Source organism: Bos mutus, chromosome 22 (assembly GCF_027580195.1).
Source record: "Bos mutus isolate GX-2022 chromosome 22, NWIPB_WYAK_1.1, whole genome shotgun sequence".
Taxonomy (NCBI): Eukaryota; Metazoa; Chordata; class Mammalia; order Artiodactyla; family Bovidae; genus Bos; species Bos mutus.
The window spans coordinates 3006410-3032175 of record NC_091638.1 but is presented as its reverse complement, the minus strand read 5'-3'; the positions used below and the strand labels follow the sequence as shown (position 1 = coordinate 3032175).

At 39.2% G+C, this 25766-nt stretch overlaps 1 protein-coding gene across 3 annotated transcripts in view; it reads left to right on the top strand.

The window, feature by feature from the left end:
- The window catches only part of AZI2 (5-azacytidine induced 2), a 41724-nt gene extending 17206 nt beyond the window's left edge, over positions 1–24518 (top strand). Inside the window, exons 2-8 of one of the 3 annotated variants that reach the window (XR_011462003.1) lie at positions 8100–8320; positions 9881–10006; positions 10771–10870; positions 12011–12159; positions 16469–16527; positions 19986–20190; positions 21392–21510. Coding sequence is in view for 2 of the 3 variants with exons in the window: in XM_005888954.3 (XP_005889016.1) it covers positions 8105–8320; positions 9881–10006; positions 10771–10870; positions 12011–12159; positions 16469–16527; positions 21392–21510; positions 23559–23971 (1182 nt within the window). In the remaining variant the exon portion in view is untranslated. Of the gene's footprint in view, positions 1–8099; positions 8321–9880; positions 10007–10770; positions 10871–12010; positions 12160–16468; positions 16528–19985; positions 20191–21391; positions 21515–23558 lie in introns of those variants that run through there. The other 2 variants (XM_005888954.3, XM_070360045.1) reach the window with 2 other exon arrangements.
- Positions 24519–25766: the final 1248 nt, after the last annotated feature.

Sequence of the window (25766 nt, the reverse complement as noted above, 5' to 3'; positions counted from 1 at the left end):
TTAGTGAGGTGACTTTTGGAAACTGCCTAGGGATGGGGGCTGTTTGCCAGAGGATCTCACCAGCTGATTAGCGGGTTGGCACTTTTAGTCCCCCTGACCTGGGCTATTGAGGTGGGTGTCAGAGAGGCTGAGTCAGTTTCCAGGGATTCAGTCGGTCGTGCTTATGACCTCTATTAAAAACCTAAGACGATATGGTCAGAGAGCTTCCACGTGGGTGAACCAGAATGTTTTCAGTGCCTGGTGCTGGCCGCCAACCCCACAAGGGCAGAGGCTCCTTTGTTCAGCACCTCACCCTGTCTGTGTCTACATCTGCTGTTGGTTCATATATTTTAATAGTAATCAAGTGAGTAAATGGGTTTGAGTAATCAAATATAAGAAAGTCACGAGCACCTCTGCTTTATAGCCAGTTGGTCAGAAGCACAGGTAACAATCTGGACTTGGTGATTGGCATCCTGAACTGGAGGGAACCAGTGGAACCTCTAGCTTGTAGCTGGTCCCTCAGAAGTACAGGTAGCATCCTGGGCTTGCCATTGGCTTCTGAAGTGGAGGCAGGTACCGTGGGACTGAGCCCTTTACCTGTGGAGTCTGATGCCGTGTCCAGTAAACAGTGTCTGAGTTGAGTTGTGGGCCCCCAGCTGGTGTCCAGAGCACTGGCAGTTGATGGTGTGGAGATGCCGCTGCCTCCACATTGGAATTGGGTGACCAGAACTCCTTTTAATCGTTCTTGGGAGTTTCATTGTTTAATACTGCAGAGTATATTCCTTAAATTGGAATGGGACTTAAAATTACAAGGACTGATTACTGACAATTCAGCTTAACATTTTTTACTCCAACATTCTGATTTGCATAGATCTGTATTGGAGCCTAGCGATCAGTAATTTTGAAGAGAACCCCAAATGATTCTAAAGTAGTTGTCCATTCGTCACTTTGCAAACACTACTCTAGGTCAGCTCAGTTTTTTTAGAATATTATTATACAAGACAGTTTTTTTAGTTGATCTTTCTTATGTTTGATAATGATATCCTGCTCATGGCACTCACTTTGTAAAGATTAAAATAAACACAGGTTTGTTTAAGATAATTTAAGTTATGATAAATAAACTTAGATTACAGTATACGGTAAAATTTGACAAGTGTTAAAGTTGCCTTAGTCTAGTTCGTTAGGTTTATAATAGCCAGTTAGGCTTTTACCCTTTATCCAGAAAATCAGATTTCCCCAGGCCAGTACTTTGGATATTTGTGACTATCACAAATGCTTTTTACATCACAAAGTACGTGAACCTGAATCTGACTTTGCTGTATGTGGACTGCTGAAGCTCCCTTTAACTTCTCTGTCGCAGTGAGGTCGAGGAAGGCTGCTTGCATAAGCAATAAAGCCAAAGGCCACACGTGGCCTATTTTGTTACTTTGAAAGCAGTTTTCCTTTCAGTATGGGGATAAATACAGTGGGATGCCTGCCTTGTATTATTTGGTGTCTTTCTAAGATCTCATTTTTCCCTGGCCCCGCAGCTTTCACTCTCTAGAAATTGGGTGTGTATGGAGTCACACCAATTAATAAGCATTAATGATAAGCATTAATGTTTCTAATACTTACTTGATCTTATATTTATTATTGCAAGGATAGGAATCAAATCTTTCATTTTCATTCATAATAAATTTGAATGGCAGTCACTGGAACAGTAAGCTTACTGCGTGGCAATAGTGAATTTTCTCTTTGCTGTGCTTGGCTATTTCTCATACTTTTTAGGACAGATAAGTAGTTTCTCAGGACAGCGGATTCTAAGTCATGTTTAGAGTACGTAGAATAAATACATAGAATAATGATACAAAACTTGAAAATCATTTTTAGGCAAATAATACTGTCTTATATTTAGAGGGAGGCTATATGCAACTTGGGTGATTTATAAATAATAAATAGGCAACAGATGTAAGTATATAAAATAAGCTATCCGACTACATATTTTGTCTTTAAAATGACCAGTTATCATACTTTATCAAATGTGACATTGTTAAGTCGTTACACTCCCTTCCATTTAAGATACTAGTTTTGTAGTTCTTGATGAATTTAGTGTATAAATGGTTCATTGGGGAGGGAAAATATTTCAGGCTCTAAATATTTCAGGCTCTAAAATCCATATGTTTGTGCTCATCTTGGTTTAACTTGATAATCTTTATGGGCCCCCGTTTTCCCAGATGTGAAATGGGTCCAACAGGATTTTCCTACCTCATAGGTAATCATGAGAATTAACTGGGATAGCATCTGTGAACGACGTTGTGCAGTGCTCAGTAGTTCATTTGATTATGAATGTTGTATAGTTGTTGTATATGTGTTCTTCACAGTCTTGGCTCATCTCCAAGTTTTTCTTAAATTCCACAGAACAAGGATCAAATCCTATAGTCTCTTTATTATAAAGGACCATCTTCATTGGTTTCTGTTCTGCTTTTCCAGTCTCATCTCCTGTTATTCTCCTCCTCGTCCCTTCTCCCCATACTCTTTAAAGCCTTTGACCTTGTTACCACTGCTGGCAGCAAAGGGTTAAAGTTTAAGTACTGTAAGTACAATAAACATAACCACCCTCTTCACCTATAGCAGGATTGAGAGTGACTTGATATTCCCTATTACCTTTGGAAACTCCTTCTCCTCCCCACCTCTCAGTCTCTATAGCATTCTGTATTGTTGCAACTATATTCCTTCCCTTTATGGCATAATAACTATTTTACTGCACAGCTATCTCCCACACTGGGTTTTCCTTGCTGAGTAAAGCATTATTTTGTGATAAAAATGCGTGTGTAGGAAATCACACCACTGATCTAATTAGAACTTTGTGCAAAGCAAAGGCATAAAGGCTCGGATCCTCAAGGTGCACAAACTGTGGGTCACCATCTGTTTCAACTCTGTAGAGCAATTTGACTTACTCCTTTAGCGGGGAAAAAAAATATTGCAGTTGAATAAATCCTGTCCATTCGGTTGGCTGTTAAGATATTATGTGTATCAGATGTCTAAGATGAGCACAGTTTCACCTCCTTACACTAGACTGCAGCCTGTCAACTCACCTAGCCGTTACTCTTACTCTGCTGTTCCTCTTTTAAGGCATAACGTGTGTGTGACAGAGTCTTAGATGGAAACGTACATGCCCACTTGAGGTTACAGTATCATATTTCTTTTTCGACAGGAAATAAGAGGATTTCAACTACTAGCAGTGTGATTGGAATGATGTTTACTGTTATTTTGGAATAGAGTTGAATCCAGAGAGAAGAAAGTAAACCCTTCAGGGGAAGAAAACTTTACCTCTTTATCCATCATTAGGAGAAAGTGCAGTTAGCGCTGGAAACAGCAGGAGTTAATTATGGTCATGAGGATCTCCCACTTTGGGGGGGAATATAGCAGGTCTTACTTCTTAACTTTTTTAATAAACTGAGAAAGAATCTAACTTAAGAACAGGAGTTGCCCTACATGGTTAGAAGTTTTTAAATTGGTCTTGGTGAAGAATGATTGAATAGTAGCTTTCACCTACTCGGACTTGTAGTAAAACACATTTATTTTTGCCTAACTTTCCTATAATCCTTGGTATAAACAAATCACTGGACATGTCAAACTCTGACTTTCAGTTCAGTTCAGTCACTCAGTTGTATCCGACTCTTTGTGACCCCATGAATCACAGCACACCAGGCCTCCCTGTCTATCATCAACTCCCGGAGTTCACTCAGACTCACATCCATCGAGTCAGTGATGCCATCCAGCCATCTCAACTTCTGTCGTCCCCTTCTCCTCCTGCCCCCAATCCCTCCCAGCATCAGAATCTTTTCCAGTGAGTCAGCTCTTCGCATGAGATGGCCAAAGTACTGGAGTTTCAGCTTTAGCATCAGTAATTCCAATGAACTCCCAGGAATGGTCTCCTTTAGGATGGACTGGTTAGACCTCCTTGCAGTCCAAGGGACTCTCAAGAGTCTTCTCCAACACCACAGTTCAAAAGCATCAATTCTTCGGTGCTCAGCCTTCTTCACAGTCCAACTCTCACATCCATACATGACCACTGGAAAAACCATAGCCTTGACTAGATGAACCTTTGTTGGCAAAGTAATGTCTTTGCTTTTGAATATGCTATCTAGGTTGGACATAACTTTCCTTCTAAGGAGTAAGCATCTTTTAATTTCATGGCTGCAATCACCATCTGCAGTGATTTTGGAGCCCCCAAAAATAAAGTCTGACACTGTTTCCACTGTTTCCCCATCTATTTCCCATGAAGTGATGGGACCGGATGCCATGATCTTCATTTTCTGAATGTTGAGCTTTAAGCCAACTTTTTCACTCTCCACTTTCACTTTCATCAAGAGGCTTTTGAGTTCCTCTTCACTTTCTGCCATAAGGGTGGTATCATCTGCATATCTGAGGTTATTGATATTTCTCCTACCAATCTTGATTCCAGCTTGTGTTTCTTCCAGCCCAGCATTTCTCATGAAGTACTCTGCATGTAAGTTAAATAAACAGGGTGACAATATACAGCCTTGATGTACTCCTTTTCCTATTTGGAACCAGTCTGTTGTTCCATGTCCAGTTCTAACTGTTGCTTCCTGACCTGCATATGGGTTTCTCAAGAAGCAGGTCAGGTGGTCTGGTATTCCCATCTCTTTCAGAATTTTCCACAGTTTATTATGATCCACACAGTCAAAGGCTTTGGCATAGTCAATAAAGCAGAAATAGATGTTTTTCTGGAACTCTCTTGCTTTTTCCATGATCCAGCGGATGTTGGCAATTTGATCTCTGGTTCCTCTGCCTTTTCTAAAACCAGCTTGAACATCAGGAAGTTCACAGTTCACATATTGCTGAAGCCTGGCTTGGAGAATTTTGAGCATTATTTTACTAGCGTGTGAGATGAGTGCAATTGTGCGGTAGTTTGAGCATTCTTTGGCATTGCCTTTCTTTGGGATTGGAATGAAAACTGACCTTTTCCAGTCCTCTGGCCACTGCTGAGTTTCCCAAATTTGCTGGCATATTGAGTGCAGCACTTTCACAGCATCATCTTTCAGGATTTGAAATAGCTCCACTGGAATTCCATCACTTCCACTAGCTTTGTTCGTAGTGATGCTTTCTAAGGCCCACTTGACTTCACATTCCAGGATGTCTGGCTCTAGGTGAGTGATCACACCATCTTGATTATCTGGGACATGAAGATCTTTTTTGTATAGTTCTTCTGTGTATTCTTGCCACCTCTTCTTAATATCTTCTGCTTCTGTTAGGTCCATGCCATTTCTGTCCTTTATCGAGCCCATCTTTGCATGAAATGTTCCCTTGGTATCTCTAATTTTCTTGAAGAGATCTCTAGTCTTTCCCATTCTGTTGTTTTCCTCTATTTCTTTACATTGATCGCTGAGGAAGGCTTTCTTATGTCTTTTTGCTATTCTTTGGAACTCTGCGTTCAGATGTTTATATCTTTCCTTTTCTCCTTTGCTTTTCTGCTTGTCTTCTTTTCACAGCTATTTCTAAGGCCTCCTCAGACAGCCATTTTGCTTTTTTGCATTTCTTTTCCATGGGGATGGTCTTGATCCCTGTCTCCTGTACAGTGTCACGAACCTCCATCCATAGTTCATCAGGCACTCTATCTATAAGATCTAGGCCCTTAAATCTATTTCTCACTTCCACTGTATAATCATAAGGGATTTGATTTAGGTCATACCTGAATGGTCTAGTGGTTTTCCCTACTTTCTTCAGTTTAAGTCTGAATTTGGTAATAAGGAGTTCATGATCTGAGCCACAGTCAGCTCCTGGTCTTGTTTTTGTTGACTGTATAGAGCTTCTCCATCTTTGGTTGCAAAGAATATAATCAATCTGATTTCGGTGTTGACCATCTGGTGATGTCCATGTATAGAGTCTTCTCTTGTGCTGTTGGAAGAGCGTGTTTGTTATGACCAGTGCATTTTCTTGGCAAAACTCTATTAATCTTTGCCCTGCTTCATTCCATATTCCAAGGCCAAATTTGCCTGTTACTTCCAGGTGTTTCTTGACTTCCTACTTTTGCATTCCAGTCCCCTATAATGAAAAGGACATCTTTTTTGGGTGTTAGTTCTCAAAGGTCTTGTAGGTCTTCGTAGAACCATTCAACTTCAGCTTCTTCAGCGTTACTGGTTGGGGCATAGACTTGGATTACTGTGATATTGAATGGTTTGCCTTGGAAACGAACAGAGACCATTCTGTCGTTTTTGAGATTGCATCCAAGTACTGCATTTCGGACTGTTTTGTTGACCTTGATGGCTACTCCATTTCTTCTGAGGGATTCCTGTCCATAGTAGTAGATACAATGGTCATCTGAGTTAAATTCACCCATTCCAGTCCATTTGAGTTCGCTGATTCCTAGAATGTCGGCATTCACTCTTGCCATCTCTTATTTGACCACTTCCAATTTGCCTTGATTCATGGACCTGACATTCCAGGTTCCTATGCAATATTGCTCTTTACAGCATCGGACTTGGGAGCAATTTGAAGCTTTCGATCATAAAATCAGAAAAGCAAATACACAATGACAGAACAGACCCAGAAAAACACACACACACCCTTTCCTTAATGTTCATGTTGTCTGAAATAAAGCAAAACAAACTTTACAGACTCGATCATTTAGTTGTATAGCTGAAACTAACAGAACATGTGTAAATCAACTATACTTCAGTAAAAAAAAATTTTAATAAACTATACAGTGGAGAAAAGACAGTGTCTTCAGTAAGTGGTGCTAAGAAAAGTGGACAATTCATGTAAAAGAGTGAAGTTACAACATTCTCGAACATCATATCCAAAAAATAAAATAGATTAAAGACTTAAACGTAAGACCTGAAACTATAAAAGAAGAAAACAGGCAGAATGCTCTTTGACATAGAGCATAGCAATTTTTCTTTTTTTTTGGATCTGTCTCCTAAAGCAAAGGAAACAAAAGCAAAAGTTAACAAGTGGGACTTAATTTCACAGCAAAGGAAATCATTCACAAAATGAAAAGACAGTGTACTGAATGGGAGAAAATATTTGCAAATGATAAAATCAATAATGATAACATCCAGAATAGCACAACTCAGCATCAAAGAAACAACCTTATTTTAAAATGGACAGAAGACCTGAATAGACAGTTTTCCAAAGAAGATACACAGATGGCCAGCAGACATGGGGAAAGATGCTAAGCATCATTAATTAGAGAAATGCAAATTCAAACTACAGTGGGATAGAATGAGACCACAATTCTGACATCCGTCAGAATGGCCATCATCAAAAAGACCACAAATGACAAATGTTGGCGAGGATGTAGAGAAAAGAGATCATTTGTACAGCATTGGTGGGAATGCAAATTGGTGCCGCCACTGTGGAAAAGAGTATGAAGCTTTCTCAAAAAAGTAACAATAGAGGTACCATAGGAACCAGCAAGTCCACTCTTGAGTGTATATCCCAAAAAGGTAAAAGCGCTAATGAAGAAAGATAACATGCACCCCAGTGTTCATAGCAGCGCTATTTACAATAGTCAAGATACGGGAGTAGCCTGTGTCCATTGACTGATCAATGGAGAAAAAAGATATGGTGCATGTGGACAATGGGATACGACTCAGCCATAGAAAAGAAGGGGATTCTGCCATTTGCAACAATATTGATGAACTTGGAGGGTGTTATGCTTAGTGAAATAAGTCAGAGAAAGACGAAATCTGTACGGCGTCACTCACGTGGGGAATCTAAGAAATGAACTGGTGAATATATGACAGGTAAGAAACAAGCTCACAGGTAGAGAGAGAAAGCTAGTGGTTACCAGGGAGGAGAGGGAACGGGGGATGGGCCAGACCGGGACAGGAGATACAGACTGCTGTGTATAAAATAAATGACCTGAAGGAACATATACAACACAGGAAATATACCCAATGTATTATAACTGTAAATGGAATATAACCTTTAAAACCGTGAATCACTATGTTGTACACCTGAAACTTACATATACATCAACTGTGTTTCGGTAAGAAAAAAGAAATGGCAGATTTTAAACGTTTCAGCAGTGTTCGTATTATGCTCTCAATATACTTTTTTCTGCTTATTTATTCAGTGAGACATTGCTATTTTATGTCTTTATTTTTAAACAGCTGTCATGGATGCACTGGTGGAAGATGACATCTGTATTCTGAATCATGAAAAAGCCCACAGGAGAGACCCAGTGACTCCAGTCTCAATATATTCAGGAGATGAATCTGTTGCTTCACATTTTGCCCTCGTCACTGCATATGAAGACATCAAAAAACGACTTAAGGATTCAGAGAAAGAGAACTCTTTCTTAAAAAAAAGAATCAGAATTTTGGAAGAAAAGGTAATTTGTCTATCACCTTCATTATGTTTACGACTTAATAATTCAAACTATTTGAAATTTTAAATATTTCTCTGCTCTGTCATCCATGAGTGTAGCAAATTTCCAAAGATAAGTCACTGCTAATCTCAAAACCCTGGACATTTTACTTGGCCTTCTGTGTTTCACATATTATCATGCTTGGTGAATGTGTGCAGAAGACGATTTAGCAACATGAAGGGATTAAAGTTCAAATGTTTTTTTACCTCTTTCAGATTGCCTTACCTTCCTAGCTGTGTGTATTTCATTCAGGATGTTTAAACCTATGCAAACAATTATATATCAAGAAGGGAAGAAGTTCCTGGAACATTGTTCCAATATGTTTAATAGTGTTTTTGTCAGGACTGAAATTTCACCAGGACTGACATCTTTACCTCAGCATTCTCTTTGTTCTCATACACACGTTAATAAGAAAGTGTGTATCTGATGAATTAACGTCCTCTGTTTGCACCTTTCTCACGCAGAAACTGTGTATCCTACATGTTACGGAATACATAAGCCAGGTAGCTAATTCAGTTATAAATCCTCAGATCTGCTTTGCTTATGTATTGGGAAATCTTCCTCACTCATCCTTTACTTTTAAAGTTTAACTCAGTTCACGTTTCTTCAGATCATAGTTTATGATCCTCAGCTCTTCCGTGTAGTGTGTTACAGACAACAGTTTCCACAAAATGAGAAGGAATGATCCAACTGTACAGACTTGAGGATGGAGTTTGGTAGAGATTGACTCATTTGCAGGAAGTAAGAAAAGGAGGACTCGGTTGTAAAAATAATTGATTTCTTAGTATTCATATGAATTTTCTTTAATGACTGTTAAATAAATTTGTGACATACTGGGATAGAGTGAAACAAGATAACATTTTGGAGTTTGGCGTTGTTGCTGCTGCTGCTGCTAAGTCGCTTCAGTCGTGTCCGACTCTGTGCAACCCCATGGACTGCAGCCTACCTGGCTTCTCCATCCATGGGATTCTCCAGGCAAGAACACTGGAGTGGGTTGCCGTTTCCTTCTCTAATTTTATTTTAAAAGTCAATAGAAAAATGTGATAAGTAATATTGGAAGTATTTACTTTGTGATCAACAATCCTAATAATTTGTTCTGCATTAATACAGCACTTAATGAACTAACACTTCTATTCCTTAAAGTGTCAAGTACACACTAAATTGATATTCACTTTTCCGATGATAGAAATTAAATAGTATGTTCTAGCTTGGAAAACAGAGAAGCACCATGAAAGAATGATGTAGTATTTTAGTATGATGAATTATAAAAGGCACAGCAAAGTATAAGATACTGATTAAGGAAAAGCATAAACGGAGATTTTTTAAAATATCTATTCTGTGCTTTTTACTTTCTTAATCACTAAAGCATAAATGTATGGAAGTGAAATGTTCACTTAATTGTAGTTCAGGCTTTATTCCCTGCATTAGTGTAATTAAACTGAGATGCGGAGCCATCAGAAGACTGACTTATTCGCTGATGTCGAACATCCTCTTAAGCTTTGTCTTCTGATTTTATGCCTTTAGCTTATAGGAGCTCGAAAGGATGAAGAAACAAGCTCTGTGGGACGGGAACAAGTAAATAAAGCCTACCACGCGTACCGAGAGGTCTGCATCGATAGAGATAATCTGAAAAGCAAGCTGGATAAAATGGTAGGCTGGTCTGTAAAGAATGGCATCTGTGTGTTGCAAATGAATTTTCTCCTTCAGGAGGTTTAAAATTAGAAATACGAGATATTTACATTTATTAGACAAAAAATTTGCCTGCTCAAGGCAAAAGCAGAAAACTTTTTAGTAGGAATATTTGTTACTTACTTCTATACAAAATAAGTAGTTGGTTTGTAATGATGTTTAGGTCTTAAGTACATCTAACACCACTAACTTATTTTGAAAAATTGTGACTCAGTAGAGTTTATCACCCGGAGAAGGCAATGGCACCCCACTCCAGTACTCTTGCCTGGAAAATCCCATGGGCGGAGGAGCCTGGTAGGTTGCAGTCCATGGGGTCGAGAAGAGTCAGACACGACTGAGCGACTTCACTTCCACTTTTCACTTTCATGCACTGGAGAAGGAAATGGCAACCCACTCCAGTGTTCTTGCCTGGAGAATCCCAGGGACGGGGGAGCCTGGTGGGCTGCCGTCTATGGGGTCGCAGAGTCGGACACGACTGAAGTGACTTAGTAGTAGTAGTAGTAGTAGTAGTAGAGTTTATCACTTTTCTTTTTTTTTTTTTTTTTAAGCCAGTGAAAAAATGTCCTAAGTTAGAAAAAGATTGGTGAAAACTGCATTCAGTTTCCCACCTTGCTTTTAAAAGGCTGGAATCTGTTTTTTCAAATCTGCCTGAAAATGAATATATAATGTAATACCAATCTTTAGATTTTATTGACTGTAATGTGGCATTTTCCCTACTTAACTAGAATAAAGACAACTCTGAATCTTTGAAAGTGTTGAATGAACAGCTACAATCTAAAGAAGTAGAACTCCTCCAGCTGAGGACAGAGGTGGAAACTCAGCAGGGTAGGCCGCTTATTTGTTACAAATATTCTACCGCGATCAATACGGTTTTCCATCCATGTGTTATAGCCATGATCAGTTTTCTCTGTCTGTGTGCTAAGGACTGACTTTTTAATTTGGGGGCTTATGTTAATTTCTGTGTTCTGCTTTTACCAAATATCAAATCCTTCTTAACTTTTCCTTAGATGTAAATTGCACTTTTCCTAGAGAAAATTTGATGGTTGATTCAGGGCTGGTTTGTGATGAAGTAGATGAAGAAAGGAATACAATCCCATATTCTATAAAGCCTCTTGCCCACATTGGACACCCTGTCATGGAGTAGTTACAGTTGCTTTTTTGTTTATTTTAATCCAGTTTCTGAAGGTTGTTAAAATGTGCCGCTGAGATGCTATGCTTCTGAGAAGTTAGGAGTGGGGGTGGGTGCTAGCCTGCCTCCATGCAAGAAGGCTCTGAGGGGACAGCTCAAGACGCGGCCTCTGAGAGGCCTGACGGGAGGTTGAGGGGGGCTCTCTCATGGCAGGTGAGTGGGCCTTTTTCTATGGACAGAGTCTAAGGAACTAAGTCTTTAGTTCCTTAATGAGGGTAAGGGTTCCTTATTAAGGGTATCCCTTAATACGGAGAAGGGTTAGTCCGTGTCCAGTGCTGTTGCATTTGTACAGTGGAATGTTTATGAATGAAATTGTTCAGAAGTCATGCTATAGGCCTGATGGTCAAGCTTTGTCCTCTCTACAAGGACTGGGTGGGATGATTAGCTGAGTGAGCCTCAGCTTACTCACTTCATTTCATTCTTAATCACTGTCTTAACCTTCACATGTATATGTAATTGATCTGTCATTTCAGCGTATGCTTGATATGTGCTGTGTATTTTAAAGTTTCAGGCTGACAGATTTGCTGTTATCTAAACAGAAATCAGAAATAGGGGTGATGACACAATAGAACACGTTCTATTGTGTTGTATAAAATAAGATTGCTAATATCTTAGCATAGACACTTGAAAGTACTTACTGTCTTTCAAAAACACTTTAATTGTAGATGTTTTATATTGGTTTTTCTTTTACCTCCATTTTACTAACATAATCTTTTTTGAACTGCAACCCATGTAGAAGTCAGAAATAACAATTTTAATGTCCATCCTTTTTGTAGTGATAAGAAATTTAAATCCTCCTTCATCAAACTGGGAGGTGGAAAAGTTAAGCTGCGACCTGAAGATCCATGGTTTGGAACAGGAACTGGAACTGCTGAGGAAAGAATGTAGAGATCTCAGAATAGAGCTGCAGAAAGCCAAACAAACGGTACTACCGAATCACTGAATTGAGAAGCCCATCGTGCTGTGTGCGTCCTGTTTAGGATTTATAACTAGGTGTTAGACCACAGAGTCAGCGTAAATTGTAACTACTTAGAAAATTATTATATTCTGTGAAAATTCACCTTTATCTTCCTCTTTAATCATTTTTGCTAAAATGTGGTAACTGTATGCTTTTATCATAATTCCAGAATTACATGCTTCTGTTGTTTAAAAGCTAATTTTTTAAAAACCTTATTAGTTAATTAAAGTTGTTCTTTCAGCTTCCTTTCTTTCAATCTCCTTAAATCATTTTTTTCTCTGTAAAGTTTAAAGAGAATTCAAGTTTTAAGTTTTCCACTTTAATAATTTGATTAATTTAGACATACAAGAAACTTGATTTTTATAATTATTAAAACAAAACTTTTGAGCATCCACTAATTCTCAGAAGTCTAATACTTTCAGAACAACTTTAGTTTTCAGCAGATAACTGAGAATTCAAGAATTAGGGGCAGGGAAAGCAAAACAGAAAACCCTGCTGAGCTGCTAAGGTGTGTGTAGCCTGAAGTCACCCACTGAAACACAAGTTGCCTCTCAGATCATTCAGGGTCTGTCTGCTATTACAGTGACCCCTGGACAGTGTGGGTGTGACCGGTGGAGGTCCACTTTACAGAGATTTTTTCCAAGAAACATGCAGTCAGTCTTTGGTAAATCTGCAGGTTGCACGTCTGTGGATCGAGGCCTCCAGAGGTGGCTGCCGACTGGGCCGCCGGTTGTTGGTTGAGTCCATGGGCGCTGACCTGAAGATATGCAGGGGCGAACGTGGGACTTGGACTTCCAAGTCGTTTTGGTACCCACTGTGAATTTTGGAACCAGACCACCATGGACACTGAGGGACAGCTTTACATTGAGTTCTTAAAAGCTTGGATATGTGTCTTCAGATGTCATGACAGAAGGGGCTGAGGGTAAAAAGAAGGAATGAATGATAGAGAAGCAAAGCAGAGTGAGAGCAATGCTCTAGATGCAAAGTTTAAAAAAATTATTACAATAAATTGAAAAGTTAACTACTCTCTAGAGTTCAGTGGCCACTATATACATTCTGTACACTCATATATTGCAATCTAAGGTAGCCTCTTGGACAGTTGTTTCTCAGGGTCAGCCTTTCTGCCCATCAGAGTACCTGGCACTCCTGAGTAGCTGGGCCCCCACCCTCGGCTCTCCTGGGCAGCCACTGCTTCCCCCATGTTGCCTGGCTGCCCGCCGGCACTCTGCCCCAAGCCCACGTGTCCTTAGATGAGCTAACAGGCCCTTCTGTACTGTGGTCTTTACTGAAGGTGACCACTGGTTAAGAAGGAGATGGGCATTAAGAATAATACAGCATCCTGCCTTGGCCTTTACCCAGTGAATTCCTCTGCACTGGACAGGGAGAACCTGATTTGCAGCCCCCAGGCCTGATAAAGGGAAAATACCACCTATAAAAATTAGCCTCAACTCCTGTTAGAACCAAAAGAAAGATTTTTCCTACTTGACATCTGAAATTGGTTTTCCTAGCTTTGCACCTGTGACCGCATACACAATTCCTTCAGCAGCTCCAGCATCTTGTCCCACAAGCCCAGTTCTGCTTCTGTGCTTGCAAGAAAAGATTGGCACCTTGAAGCTCTGAATTACAATTGTCAGCATATACATTCTACTTGAAATAATTCAGTAGCTTTAATAAATAATGGATATCTCCTTATAGAGTAGAAAGCAGTACCATAGAGTCATAAAAACTTGGTTCTTAATTGTGTTGCTTATTAATTGTGACATTAGCAAAGTCATTTAACTGTTCTAACGACACTAACTAGCTACTTTTTATGAAAGTTAAGTGAGGTAATATATAAAGCAGCATGGTGCCTATTACATAGTTTATTCAATAAGTAAGTGTGTTTCCAAAAAATCCAGTTAGGTTAATCCAGAAAAGCAGCACTGTAGGGGTCCAAAGGGGTGTGACTGTGTACTAGTGTTACACAGTTAAATCCTCACTATTTACGTTTTCCACTAGGTGGCGCTAGGGGATTAAATTTGCTTTTAGCTTAATTCATCTTTCACAAATCCCAGAAAGACTTTTAACTTTAAAGATAGAAGAAACGTTAGAAATCACTCGTCTTACTGCTGATGAAATTGAATCTCAGAGACTAAGAAACTTTAAGAGTTGAAGGTGACATAAGGGAGGAATTTTTATTTTTTGAAAAAGGAATTTAAGATCCTTCCTTCATAAGAATGGTTAGGGGAAGGGAAGTTTAAAGTAAACAGTGTTCACAACCAAAGACAAACCAGAGAGAGATGGAGTGGAAATTTATCAAGGGTTCCAAGTTTAAATCTTGATGTTGTGGGATGTGCACATTTCAGTCTTGTTTCAAAGGTGTTGCTATCAGAGTCCTCTTGAACGTGGGAGTCAAAGAGCAAGCCAACGAGAGAAATTTATGTTCATATGACTAATCTTAAATCTTCTGCAGCCATACTTAAAAATATTTTTAAGATGGTACTTCCTGTGAAATAGTAACATCTCTGAAGTATGAAATAACATCCTACATGAAAGAATAGTGGGGCTTTGGTGGGCTTACTTTTTTTTAAGTACTTCATGAGCTTGGTAGATAGTGTTTGATATTAATGGGGTCAGGGTTTGGGTCAGTTCCACTGTGGGCCTTCTTTACTTCTTATATCCTCTGGTTTTCAAGCCATTTGTATTCAGAACAGTGAGGCCTTTGAGAAGAAGACACTAGGGCCAAAGTATTGGGAACCCTGGTCGAATGGAGTTGGCATAGACGTCTGTGGTGGCTGGCGTCAGCCCCGTTAGAGTCCCGGTTTGCTGTGTGGATTGGAGGTTCTGCGCAGTCATGAAGCACAGGGACCTGTTTAACTGGAACAGTGTCTCCCAGGATTTTGTAGCTCTGAGCCTATTCATGCAAAGCTTCAAACATCAGATGGCAGGAGTGGAGAAGCAGATCTGCTTTTAGAACATGGCGGTGAAGAACTGGCCAGGACAGGGTCTGTGCATGTTAGAGACAATTCCTTTGTGCTTTTTGTTACTTTACATTAGGCTTTTCTGGATTGTTAGGTGATAGCTGGAGAAATACTTTACCAACCCAAACTGCTTGGTGTTTGGTGTTTTTTTTAATTGGTTTTAAAAAACAAGGAAGGTTTCCATTATGCATATATGTATAAGAGTCAGACACAACTTGGCGACTGAACAAATAACTATACTGTAATTAATACTGTAAGTAAAACATGTATTTTTAATTAATTATACAGAGAAACTAAAAGTGACTTGATCTGATTCCTTCATTTCCTGTGAGGAAATGGAAAGGAAAAGGTCCAGGGTTACGTCCTTTACTCGTGGTCAGACTTCCTCTGACTCAGGGACCAGTTCTGTGTCCCCGTTCCATAGGACTCCTTGGGATGCAGCTAATCATTTGCCATGTTCAGCTGCTGTTTTCTGAACAGTCAGATCCAAAGACACTTTAACTTCTATGATACATATTGATGATTTACACTCCCAGATTGAGAGGACTCATGAATTCCTTTTGTGCTTTTTAGTGTTCCACTTATATCATTAAATGATACAAGAAATGGTAAAATGAAGTTTTATTCTCTCAGTTTATACGGGCCACTTCCGCTAATAGAATGGCTGCCTGTCATTTTCATTTGTTCTAGACCTCAAATTGAAACGCATTGCAAATAGTGTGTTATAGAATTATCTTAAATGTATTAAGTTCACTTTTAAATACCTTTCATAGGTTCTTTTTGTGTCTGTAACCTAAATTACTAAAACTTGAAAGTATATAAGGACTTTATATAAAATCCTCTCCCTATCATTTTATTAGGGAAAGAGGACATTTATGCTGATCGTTTAAACAGTAACCTGTTAAATTTGAGTACTTTTTTGTAATAATACCAAAAGTGAAATACCAACAAACTTCCATTTTCTGATGGAATTCACTGAGCTATACCTTGAACAAACAGTAATTTGATAAATGTTACCATTTTTTTAGTATAGATTTCAGGTTAGTATCTTCAGAAATATATTTTGTACAACTTAAAGGGCTTTTATGTGAAAGCAAGTGTATTTTTTAAAGAAAATTAAAGCATTAATGACTTTAAATAATTAGAAATGATTTAGAAATATCTGGCAGATTTGGAGTTACTTTATTAACATTGAATATAAGATCTACGGTTATAGATGTATTCTGTAAAAGCTGAAGCATGTGTAGAGTAGTAAAGTACTGAGAATTAATAGAAGGTAATGATGACAACTTTTAAACTTTTTTAAACAATGACAGGATCCATCTCTGGATGACAATCTGAACTGCAGAGATCTGCAGAGACTGAGCGTTTCAAGGTACGAACATTCTCCAGCATTTAGAAGCCACACCTTGTTCTGCCCGGCACTGTGTTAGGTTGCTTCTGTTACGATTTAACCTTAAAACAGGTTGACACTGTTGAGTGCTGCATGAAATCTCTGATCACTGTGTATTTATGAAAATATTTAACTGTTCCTTAACAATGGGCTTGAACTTGAGCAGTAGAAGGATGCATATTATTATGATGCCTTAGATAAAATTTTTGAACATTCAGTACTGTTTTAGATAGAATATTAGGGAGCTAGCTGTGCAGAAGTATTCTGTAGTAAATTCTGAGTTTTACGTGAAGATTATGCATTTCCATACGTGGCAGTATCACTTTGTTTTAGGGCCAAACGTGGACAGCCTTAGTCTTTACTGTGACATGAATTTTAAGAGAGCCATCTTCTTAGGGTAAGACTAAAAGTAGCTGTCAGGGTGTATACGTGTTACTTTAGGCATTTGTTTCTTAAGTACATATCTCATTTTAATTTCATCAACGTAAGTGCATTGTTTTATCTGATGATTTTTTTGTGCTGTCTTAGCACCCCCTCTTCATGGACACGTCCACCCAATGAAACACACACATTTGACTTCATTGTTGGATTGTTCGGCTTCCAGAATTTACTGAATGATCTCATACCTATTCTTCCTATCAAACACCCAGTGGAGAGAAACGCTCAGTTGGGAAAAGAGCTGAATGAAAGCCCGTGTAGCCCCTCTCCAGAGGCAGGGCCGCCCCCTCTGCAGGTGTGGGGGCCGGCAGTGCTGTAGGCGCCGTAGGCTGGAAGCTGCTCAGCCCTGCCCTGCCTCCACTTGACGCCTTCCACCTCTGTCTACACTCACAGCAAGGAAGCCTTTCCTTTCTAAAACACACGCCTAGTACCCTGTCCTTGTGAATTATTTTTCAAAGATGTCTTCTGTGTCAGACTTCCCATTTTTCCTGTCAACCTAGGTTTCCCCGTACTAATTTATTGTATTTGTCATTTTTACAAGCTTTCTTAAACCGTTTTTTGGAAAGAGGCATGTTAGAATCAGAGTAGGTCAAATAAAGGGGCTTATGTAAATACTTTCTTAGAAGTGCATGGTATAGAACAGGCTTCTGTATCCGTTCATGGGCAATGTTACATGATTGGGGTCACTTCTTTTGAGAATAACGGGAAAAGCTGCCCCCCACCCACCAAAAAGATGTGTGTTTGAAGGCACCGTAGCACTGACAAGACAGAGAAGGCTCTCTGCAGGCTTTGGAAGAGGGAGGCAGCCGCAGGAGGTGAGTCTGACTTCTGAGGCTATAGAACTGTATAATTGTGGCTTCAGAGTACTGTTTTGAGTTTTCTAAAGCTCAGTAGTAATTCAGGGGATATCAACTAAGAGAAACAGAGTTTAGAATTCAGTTCAGTCTAAGAGTTTTTCTGTGATAAAGAACTGTATGATTAAAGCGAGCCCTAATGGCTCCCCATGCCCAGGCCCATTTGTGCTTTTTTGCAAACCTGTAGCAGTGTGGATTGTGGAACTGACCGCTTTTCCATCTTCTGGTTAAGCAGCTAGAAAATTAATAACCTGATTTGTGACTTACCTTTGGTAAACTTAATACCATGCATAAAATTTTATGTAGTCTCATTCCTAACTGCGTCTTATCTTGTTTTTTCCTTCAATTTATCATTTATACCTATGTCCAGTTTATAGTCCTGTTTTATTAATCTTTGCAAGTTACGGCATCCACTTTTAAATGGAATAATTCAGATGATAAGTCTACTATATAAGGAGAGAGAAGTACATAGCATGTTTCCATAAAACCATTAGCTACCAGTTTAGGTATTTTTAAGGATTATTTTCCATTTATTTGGAAAACTTTTTTTTTTTTTTGCACGTCCTCATCATGTTGCAGGGTGAACAAGGTGATACAGTATTATTCCTGAGTGAACCTTTGAATTACTGGAGGCCTTTTTATGGTCCTCGTTGTATACATGTCATTCAACAAAAATTGCCCTACCTGTCAGAAACTTGGCCACTGCCCTGCCAGTGTGCTGGCTAGGGTTACCTGTAGGTTACTGCCCTCAATTCTGAAGCCAGATGTAGGTGTGGGGTCACTTAAATGCACATTCTTGGTTTCCAAGATAGGGAATATGTTGGTGTTTTTCACACTGTGCTGTGTTGCCTTAATGATCGTGAAATTTTATGAGTTAAGCATTTTAAAAATAGAGAATAAAACAGAATAGAACATACCAGAGTGTGGGATGCAGGGTAAAATGATTGCCTGTTGTGCCTTACAACTAAAAATATTTGAAAGAAGCTTTTTTGAGGAAATCAGTCATCTAAACGTGCTTTCCTAAGTCCTGAGTTCTGGGCTGAGACTGTCCCGTACTTGTATTTTAATTCCTCTGGGGAATCGCGTAGTTCAGTAAATTTTCAAAAGCTAAAGAAAAATAGGACTGAAGTAAAAAGATTTTCTTGTAGAAGGCACATTCATTTCAGTATTAAAGAGTTGAATGGACAGTGTCAGTTAAGAAAATTGAGCTTTTACCGTTTTTACCATGTAAGCTGGACGTCTGTCCACCCCTTGAGATGTGGATAAGGCAGGCTTCATTATAAGGTTGTGTCAGCAGTCAGTGTGATGAAGATGAAGCTGAGGATGGTGTGAAAATGTGACCCTAAAATGGTGGCAGTCAGTCACGGGACTGGATCACAGCAGCTTGTCAGAGTCGGAAAGTTCTCCCGCCCCCGCTTCCTTGTGTCCAGCGAGCCCCCAGGCCGCCAGGCTGGGGTGAGGGGTGAGCTGCCTGTCCAGCATGTGGGACCTGCCCAGCCACCGTTACCCTCATGTCTCATGTCGCTTCTGCTTTGTCATTTACGGTTCTCATTCAGGATACTTGGGTGTTGCATCTCACTGTTAAGGTCGTTTTTATGAGTTCTTTATAGACAATTATATCATTAGGATTTTGCTGAAGACTTTAATATTAACTGTAAAGCGTAAAGTAACTGCCATTACTTTGCTATCCACAAGAGGGAGAGCTTACACTTAGTAATAATTAGATCTTTATATCTGTAGTTTTCAATTCAGGTGACATTCAAGGCAAAAGAAAAAGATTAGTAGACGTATGTTAAACTTGGTGACATAGTTTCTAGTTTAACATAGTTTATAAGCAGTCTTTACTAAATTGAATTGGAAAATGTGTATTAGAGCTGCCCCAACACCTCCATTATTTTTGTTTCTCTTACTTTATTCAAGTAGCCTTGTTGAATGATGAGGTGTCCGATACTCCAGTATCCATACATTGTCTTGAGTACTGTATTTGCTTTTCTCCAAGTCAGGTACTGATTGACCATCGCACGTCAATAATAAATGCTGTTTGTAAGCTGTATGATTCATGTCATGACTGCATGTATTAGCACATGTACAGTGTTTACACACACTTAGCTGCTGTGTAACTTGAGTAACTCTTTTGGGGAAGCACAGTGATGCCCAGAATTGCAGCCAGGAACCCACGGCTCTTCACACTTAAGACAGTGCCTATGTGAGACACGCAGAGTGGCACACAGCTCAGATGCTGACTGCTGAAGCAGAGGCGGTTCACTAATTTTTGTGATTCTCTCACACCTGTCAAAAACCTGAAAAACTAGACTACTGGTTAACAAACGATGTTTACAACAGATTAAAACAAGTAAGTAGATTATTCTCAAAAGCAATGTAAAGTTTATTCTCCTGCTTCTATTGAAAGAATTATAGTCTGAATGGAATGGGAATATTTTGACCAAAAATGTATGTAGCCTTACATAATTAAAATAACTGTTTTTTATTATATCTGTTGTTTTCATAGTTAGGATATTAGATTTAGATATCAAGAGTGTTATCCTTGAAGTTTGCTCAAAGGTTTTTGTTTATGCTAGACAAAAATTGAACCTGAAGTGACATGTTTGTTTAATTTGATTTGAAATATCTTTAAGAGGCAGTAGTGCTTGTTTGAACAATATGAGATCATTTGTTCTTACAGTTAACATTTTATGTATTCTCATGCAACAAAGCAAGAATATGTGTTGAGGATTTCAATTTATTTAGCTGGCAACTAAGAACCTAAAAAAAAAAAATCATGACTATCCAAATAAGAATGCTTAGTGGAAGATAAAACTCAATAAAATTAGGTTTAAAATATCTGATTTATGACCTCCCAGGTAACTGCAGAAAATGCTTTGAAAGGCAGAAATGGGGCTTTGTGCAGTCCTTGTCTCTGCGAGCCTCTGCAGCGCCTCCTCTCGGCCAGGAGTCAGCAGCCCTTCGTGACTCCTGCTGTCGTGTCACGCTGGTTAGAGCCGGCATCTGAGACAGCCCAGTCAGACGAGAGAGAAGGGGACACATGAGACCGCGATTGTATTTTAATGTGGGCTTGGGTATACACTCAGCAATTGGTAACAGCATTCACAACATCAAAACAACAATTAAAAGATAACTATATTAATAAACTTAAAATCCATACATGAATGAACATCACTGAATTCTTGGTCAGACTTGGAAGTGAAGAACATAGCCCTTACTATTAAACACCACTGCACCTTGTAGACTATCATAAAATCTGAATACTGAGAACTATTAAATTCGTTTAAAGTACTTTTTATATTACCATTCTGTTTAACACAGTTCAGTTCATTGATAAAAATTAGGTCATTATTATTGTGAATAAGATCTTTTTCGTTTGTTATATAATGCTCTAATTAAATATTTCAACTAATATTTAATGGGGAGGTTTTATTTTGTTATTTCAAAACTAATTTTAGCAGAAATGCAGGTAAGTTCATTTCTCTGTTAAAGTTTTTCCCTTCTGTCCATATAGAATAACCACCATTAAAAAATAAAACCCTGTATTTCAGTGACAATATGCAAAGTGCATACTGGGAACTGAAGAGAGAAATGTCTAACTTGCATCTGGTGACTCAAGTACAAGCCGAACTACTGAGAAAGCTGAAAACCCCAGCTGCAATCAAGAAAGGCAAGTCAGTGTTTGCCGGAAACCGCTGATTCCAGCCGAACTACCCGAAGAGCAGCTCTTGATCGTATCTTATCGAAATCTTATCAAATGGGTTTGATAAGCGCAAGTTATGTAGTGTGTTCACAGCCTCCCATTCTCTGTTCTGTCTTCAGCCTCAGACCGGTCAGCTTCACACATGAAGGTGTTGCTGATGTGTTTCTTCAGCACTGCATTCTTTTCCCCTTGTGGCTTTCTTCGCAGCCGAGTGTTGCTTATGTGTTCAAGGCTGAGGTGTGAAGTTTGCTCTAGTTGACCTTTTACCACAACTACTTCATATATTAAAATAAAAAGACAGCAAGACACCAAAAGCTCTTTTCATTCCCGTGCTTCAAAATATGCCAAAGACTTAGCTCTTCACATTGTTTTCAAAAAGATAACTCTAATTGCTTGTTTGGTTATTTCCATTTTTGTAAACTTAATTTTTCTCTCCATAAACGATAATTTCGAATGGAGACTAGATGCTATTCATTTAGCCCTTCTAACCAAACAAAAATTTTCATTGCTTTTTCATATTTAACTGCTTAGCTGACTAAACCTTTTGAGTTTTCTGTTAACTAGTAGTGGGTACTTTGCCAAAGCTACTTTTTATACCTCAGAGAAAAATCAGTGCATTTGTACCTTTCATTACATAATGTAGTTCTGTACAGTTGTGCAGTGTAAATTTGAATGTCCTAAACTTTCAAGGCATGAGAGTAACTTTATATTTTTTTAAAAATCGTTAATTTAAAATTATTATTTGCACCTCAGAAACAAAGAGGGCACAAGAGAATTATGACTCGTTCTCTGGAATGTTTACTGTGGGGCGGGAGACAGTGGGACAGGATGAGACAGGAAAGAAGTTGAGAATTCCTTTCCCTTTCTACGGTTAGTTATTACAGATCAGCAGAGCAACAAGGTGCTTTGGCAGGCTCCAACTTAATTTATGATTCATTCTGTTTTTAGATTTTCCAGCGGCCAGGGTTACACAGGAGACAACTTTAAGTTGATGGTAGAAATAGCACTTCTCTTGAGAGAGACTCATAGAGTAATTCTTCAGTGAGTTCTCCTGTAACTCTTCTGACTTCCAGAAAGTAGTAAAGGAGCAGTGCTGTCCTCTTGTGTGGAAACGGCTCACTGTCGTGTCGCTTCTGAGCTGGACGTTTCCAACAGCAGCGCCAGGCCTGGGGCCACCACTCTGCTCCACAGAACTCAGTCTTCTGCGGAGCGGACGAGACGAGCTGCGGTCACCTTTCTCTAGAGCCACGTGTCACCACAGTCCAGAAGCTGAGCACTGTCACCTCCCGTGAGAAAGGGCAGTAGCGAGCTTACCATATCATGTGGTTGAGTTTCTTTTCTTTAAAACTGGAGTCAGGCACTGATTGCACATGGTGCCCCCTTGGCTCAGGGAGAGCTTCAGCTTCGCATCCCCGGGCAGGTGCAGGCAGAGGGGCAGGCCCTCGCTGCCTCTGTGCCATCTGTGGTCTGTATTCTAAGCCATGACATGTTACTAAACACCGGGGTTTTTTGCTTTTTTTTTAACTTGAACTATATTGTGACCATAGCAGATTTAACATTTACCATTTATAAGAAAAAAGATGATTTTATAGTTTTTAAACTATTTTATTCATAAAAGCCTTTATATATATATATAACAATACATATATTTATATATATATATGTATATATATAAACTTGATTTAGGTCTCAACAATTCACAATATAATCATTCCTCGGAAAATTTACTTTTGGACCACCTTCCAGTTTTTTAAAATAGTAATTTCTTCAACTTCACTGTGATACGGGCAGGGCAAGATTACAGTGTCCATTTTGCAGACGAGAGATCAGCTATTTACCAAGAGGTAAATTTGAACTGAGGGCATCTGTCATCCCTCAAGTCCCAGGGCCACGGTGATTGCACTGATTTGGCAATGTCCATTTCCAGTTCTAGAGTGACCAGATTAACCAGATGTTTACTATTTTATGATTCTAACTGCCAGACAGCTGATGCTTAGCCTGTGTTTTCTTTTCAGCTTGCGCCCCAGCAGGATGCATGGAAGACCTGGGTAAAGACAGCACAAAACTGCACTTGTCGAATTTTACTGCAGCTTACAAAAGACATGCCCCCCTCTCACCAAATGGCAAAACGCTCTGCCATGCCACGCCTTCCCCCTTACCAGGAGACGCAAAGGTTTTATCAGAGAAGGCAGCTCTCCAGTCGTGGACAGATCACGAGCGATCCATTCCTCACGATGGCACAAACTTTCAGGAACACAACTCTTACAGTAGAAATTCCCTGGAAGATAATTCCTGGGTATTCCCAAGCCCTCCTAAATCAAGTGAGACGACATTTGGGGAAATGAAAAGTAAACCTTTGCCTTTACCCAACTTGCCACCACTGCATTACTTGGATCAACATAATCAAAACTGCCATTATAAACATTAATTCTGAAGAGATTCATGGTGTTCTCATCAGTGGTTTTCTGGGAAAATCATTAGCAAACAAAGCAGATTTTGATTAAATTTTTGGAGAGTTTTTCAGTATTTACATTTGCACATAATGTACCATATTATGTAGTTGATTTTTCAGTATGGAAGAACACCCTCCAGCTCTGTATTCTGGCTAAGAATCAAATATGTGTTAGTACTTAATAAATTAATAAACTTATTAAAAATCACAATTCTACCTTTGATGCTAATTGTAAATTTCTGCCTCTCACATTGAGAATGGAACTGAAAGTTTGCAGACATGGTTTTACAAAGCGTATGAAATGCCTAACATAAAAATAAAAAAGGAAACCATATCAGAGAAGAGTCATTATTAAGTTGCATAAAGGAACAGATGGAAATGTGAACAGATTACATTCCTGCTGACTTTTTAATGTGTACAGATAAGAAAATTATTACAGTGGAACAACAGTATCTGGCTTACTCCATCTATATGTGCTATTGTGTCTCAAAGTTTAAGATTAAAATCATTTTTTTTTAAATTTTATTTTATTTTTAAACTCTACATAACTGCACTAGTTCTGCCAAACATCAAAATGAATCCGCCACAGGTACACATGCGCTCCCCATCCCGAACCCCCCTCCCTCTTCCCTCCCCACACCATCCCTCTGGGTCGTCCCAGTGCACCAGCCCCAAGCATCCAGCATCGTGCATCGAACCTGGACTGGCAACTCGCCTCCCACATGATACTTTACACGCCTCAATATCATCCTCCCAAACCTTCCCACCCTCTCCCTCTCCCACAGAGTCCACAAGACCGTTCCATACATCAGTGTCTCTTTTGTTGTCTCGTACATCGGGTTATTGTTACCGTCTTTCTAAATTCCATATATATGCGTTAGTATACTGTATTGGTGTTTTTCCTTCTGGCTTACTTCACTCTGTATAATAGGCTCCAGTTTCATCCACCTCATTAGAACTGATTCAAATGTATTCTTTTTAATGGCTGAGTAATACTCCATTGTGTGTATGTACCATAGCTTTCTTATCCATTCATCTGCTGATGGACATCTAAGTTGCTTCCATGTCCTGGCTATTATAAACAGTGCTGCGGTGAACATTGGGGTACACGTGTCTCTTTCCCTTCTGGTTTCCTCAGTGTGTATGCCCAGCAGTGGGATTGCTGGATCATAAGGCAGTTCTATTTCCAGTTTTTTAAGGAATCTCCACACTGTTCTCCATAGTGGCTGTACTAGTTTGCATCATTTTTTAATCACAATGTTGATAAAATTTGAAGCTGCCATCTAGACTTTAAGACTTGAAATTACCTCACTGCAGCCAACTCTGTCCTGGTATTAATACATCCCTCAAGTCTTAACTGAAAAAAATGATGAAATAGTTGAAAAACTGTATGTTGTATGAATTAAACTTACAGTCATGTACATTATCCAGGTAGAAGTGGGAACAGCATCACACAGGCTTCCATCTAATCTTCAGCATATAGTGAAAACTCCACTGGGTATGTTACTGTGTAAAGCTGTTTGCTTCAAAGGGGCTACACCCGCCATTAACATAGAGCAGCTTATTCATCGGTTAGACTTTATTTTGAAGTGTTAATGATTTGCTTATTGAGAAAGTGGTTTTTAATTAACGAGGAATTTTAATTCTAGAAACCCAGTTCTTTGCTGTGTTGATGTTATGGTGGCGCTTCCCAGGTGATGAGAGCAGGAACAGGGGGCGACATGAGGATGAGATGGTTGGATAAGACATCACCACCGACCCAGTGGACATG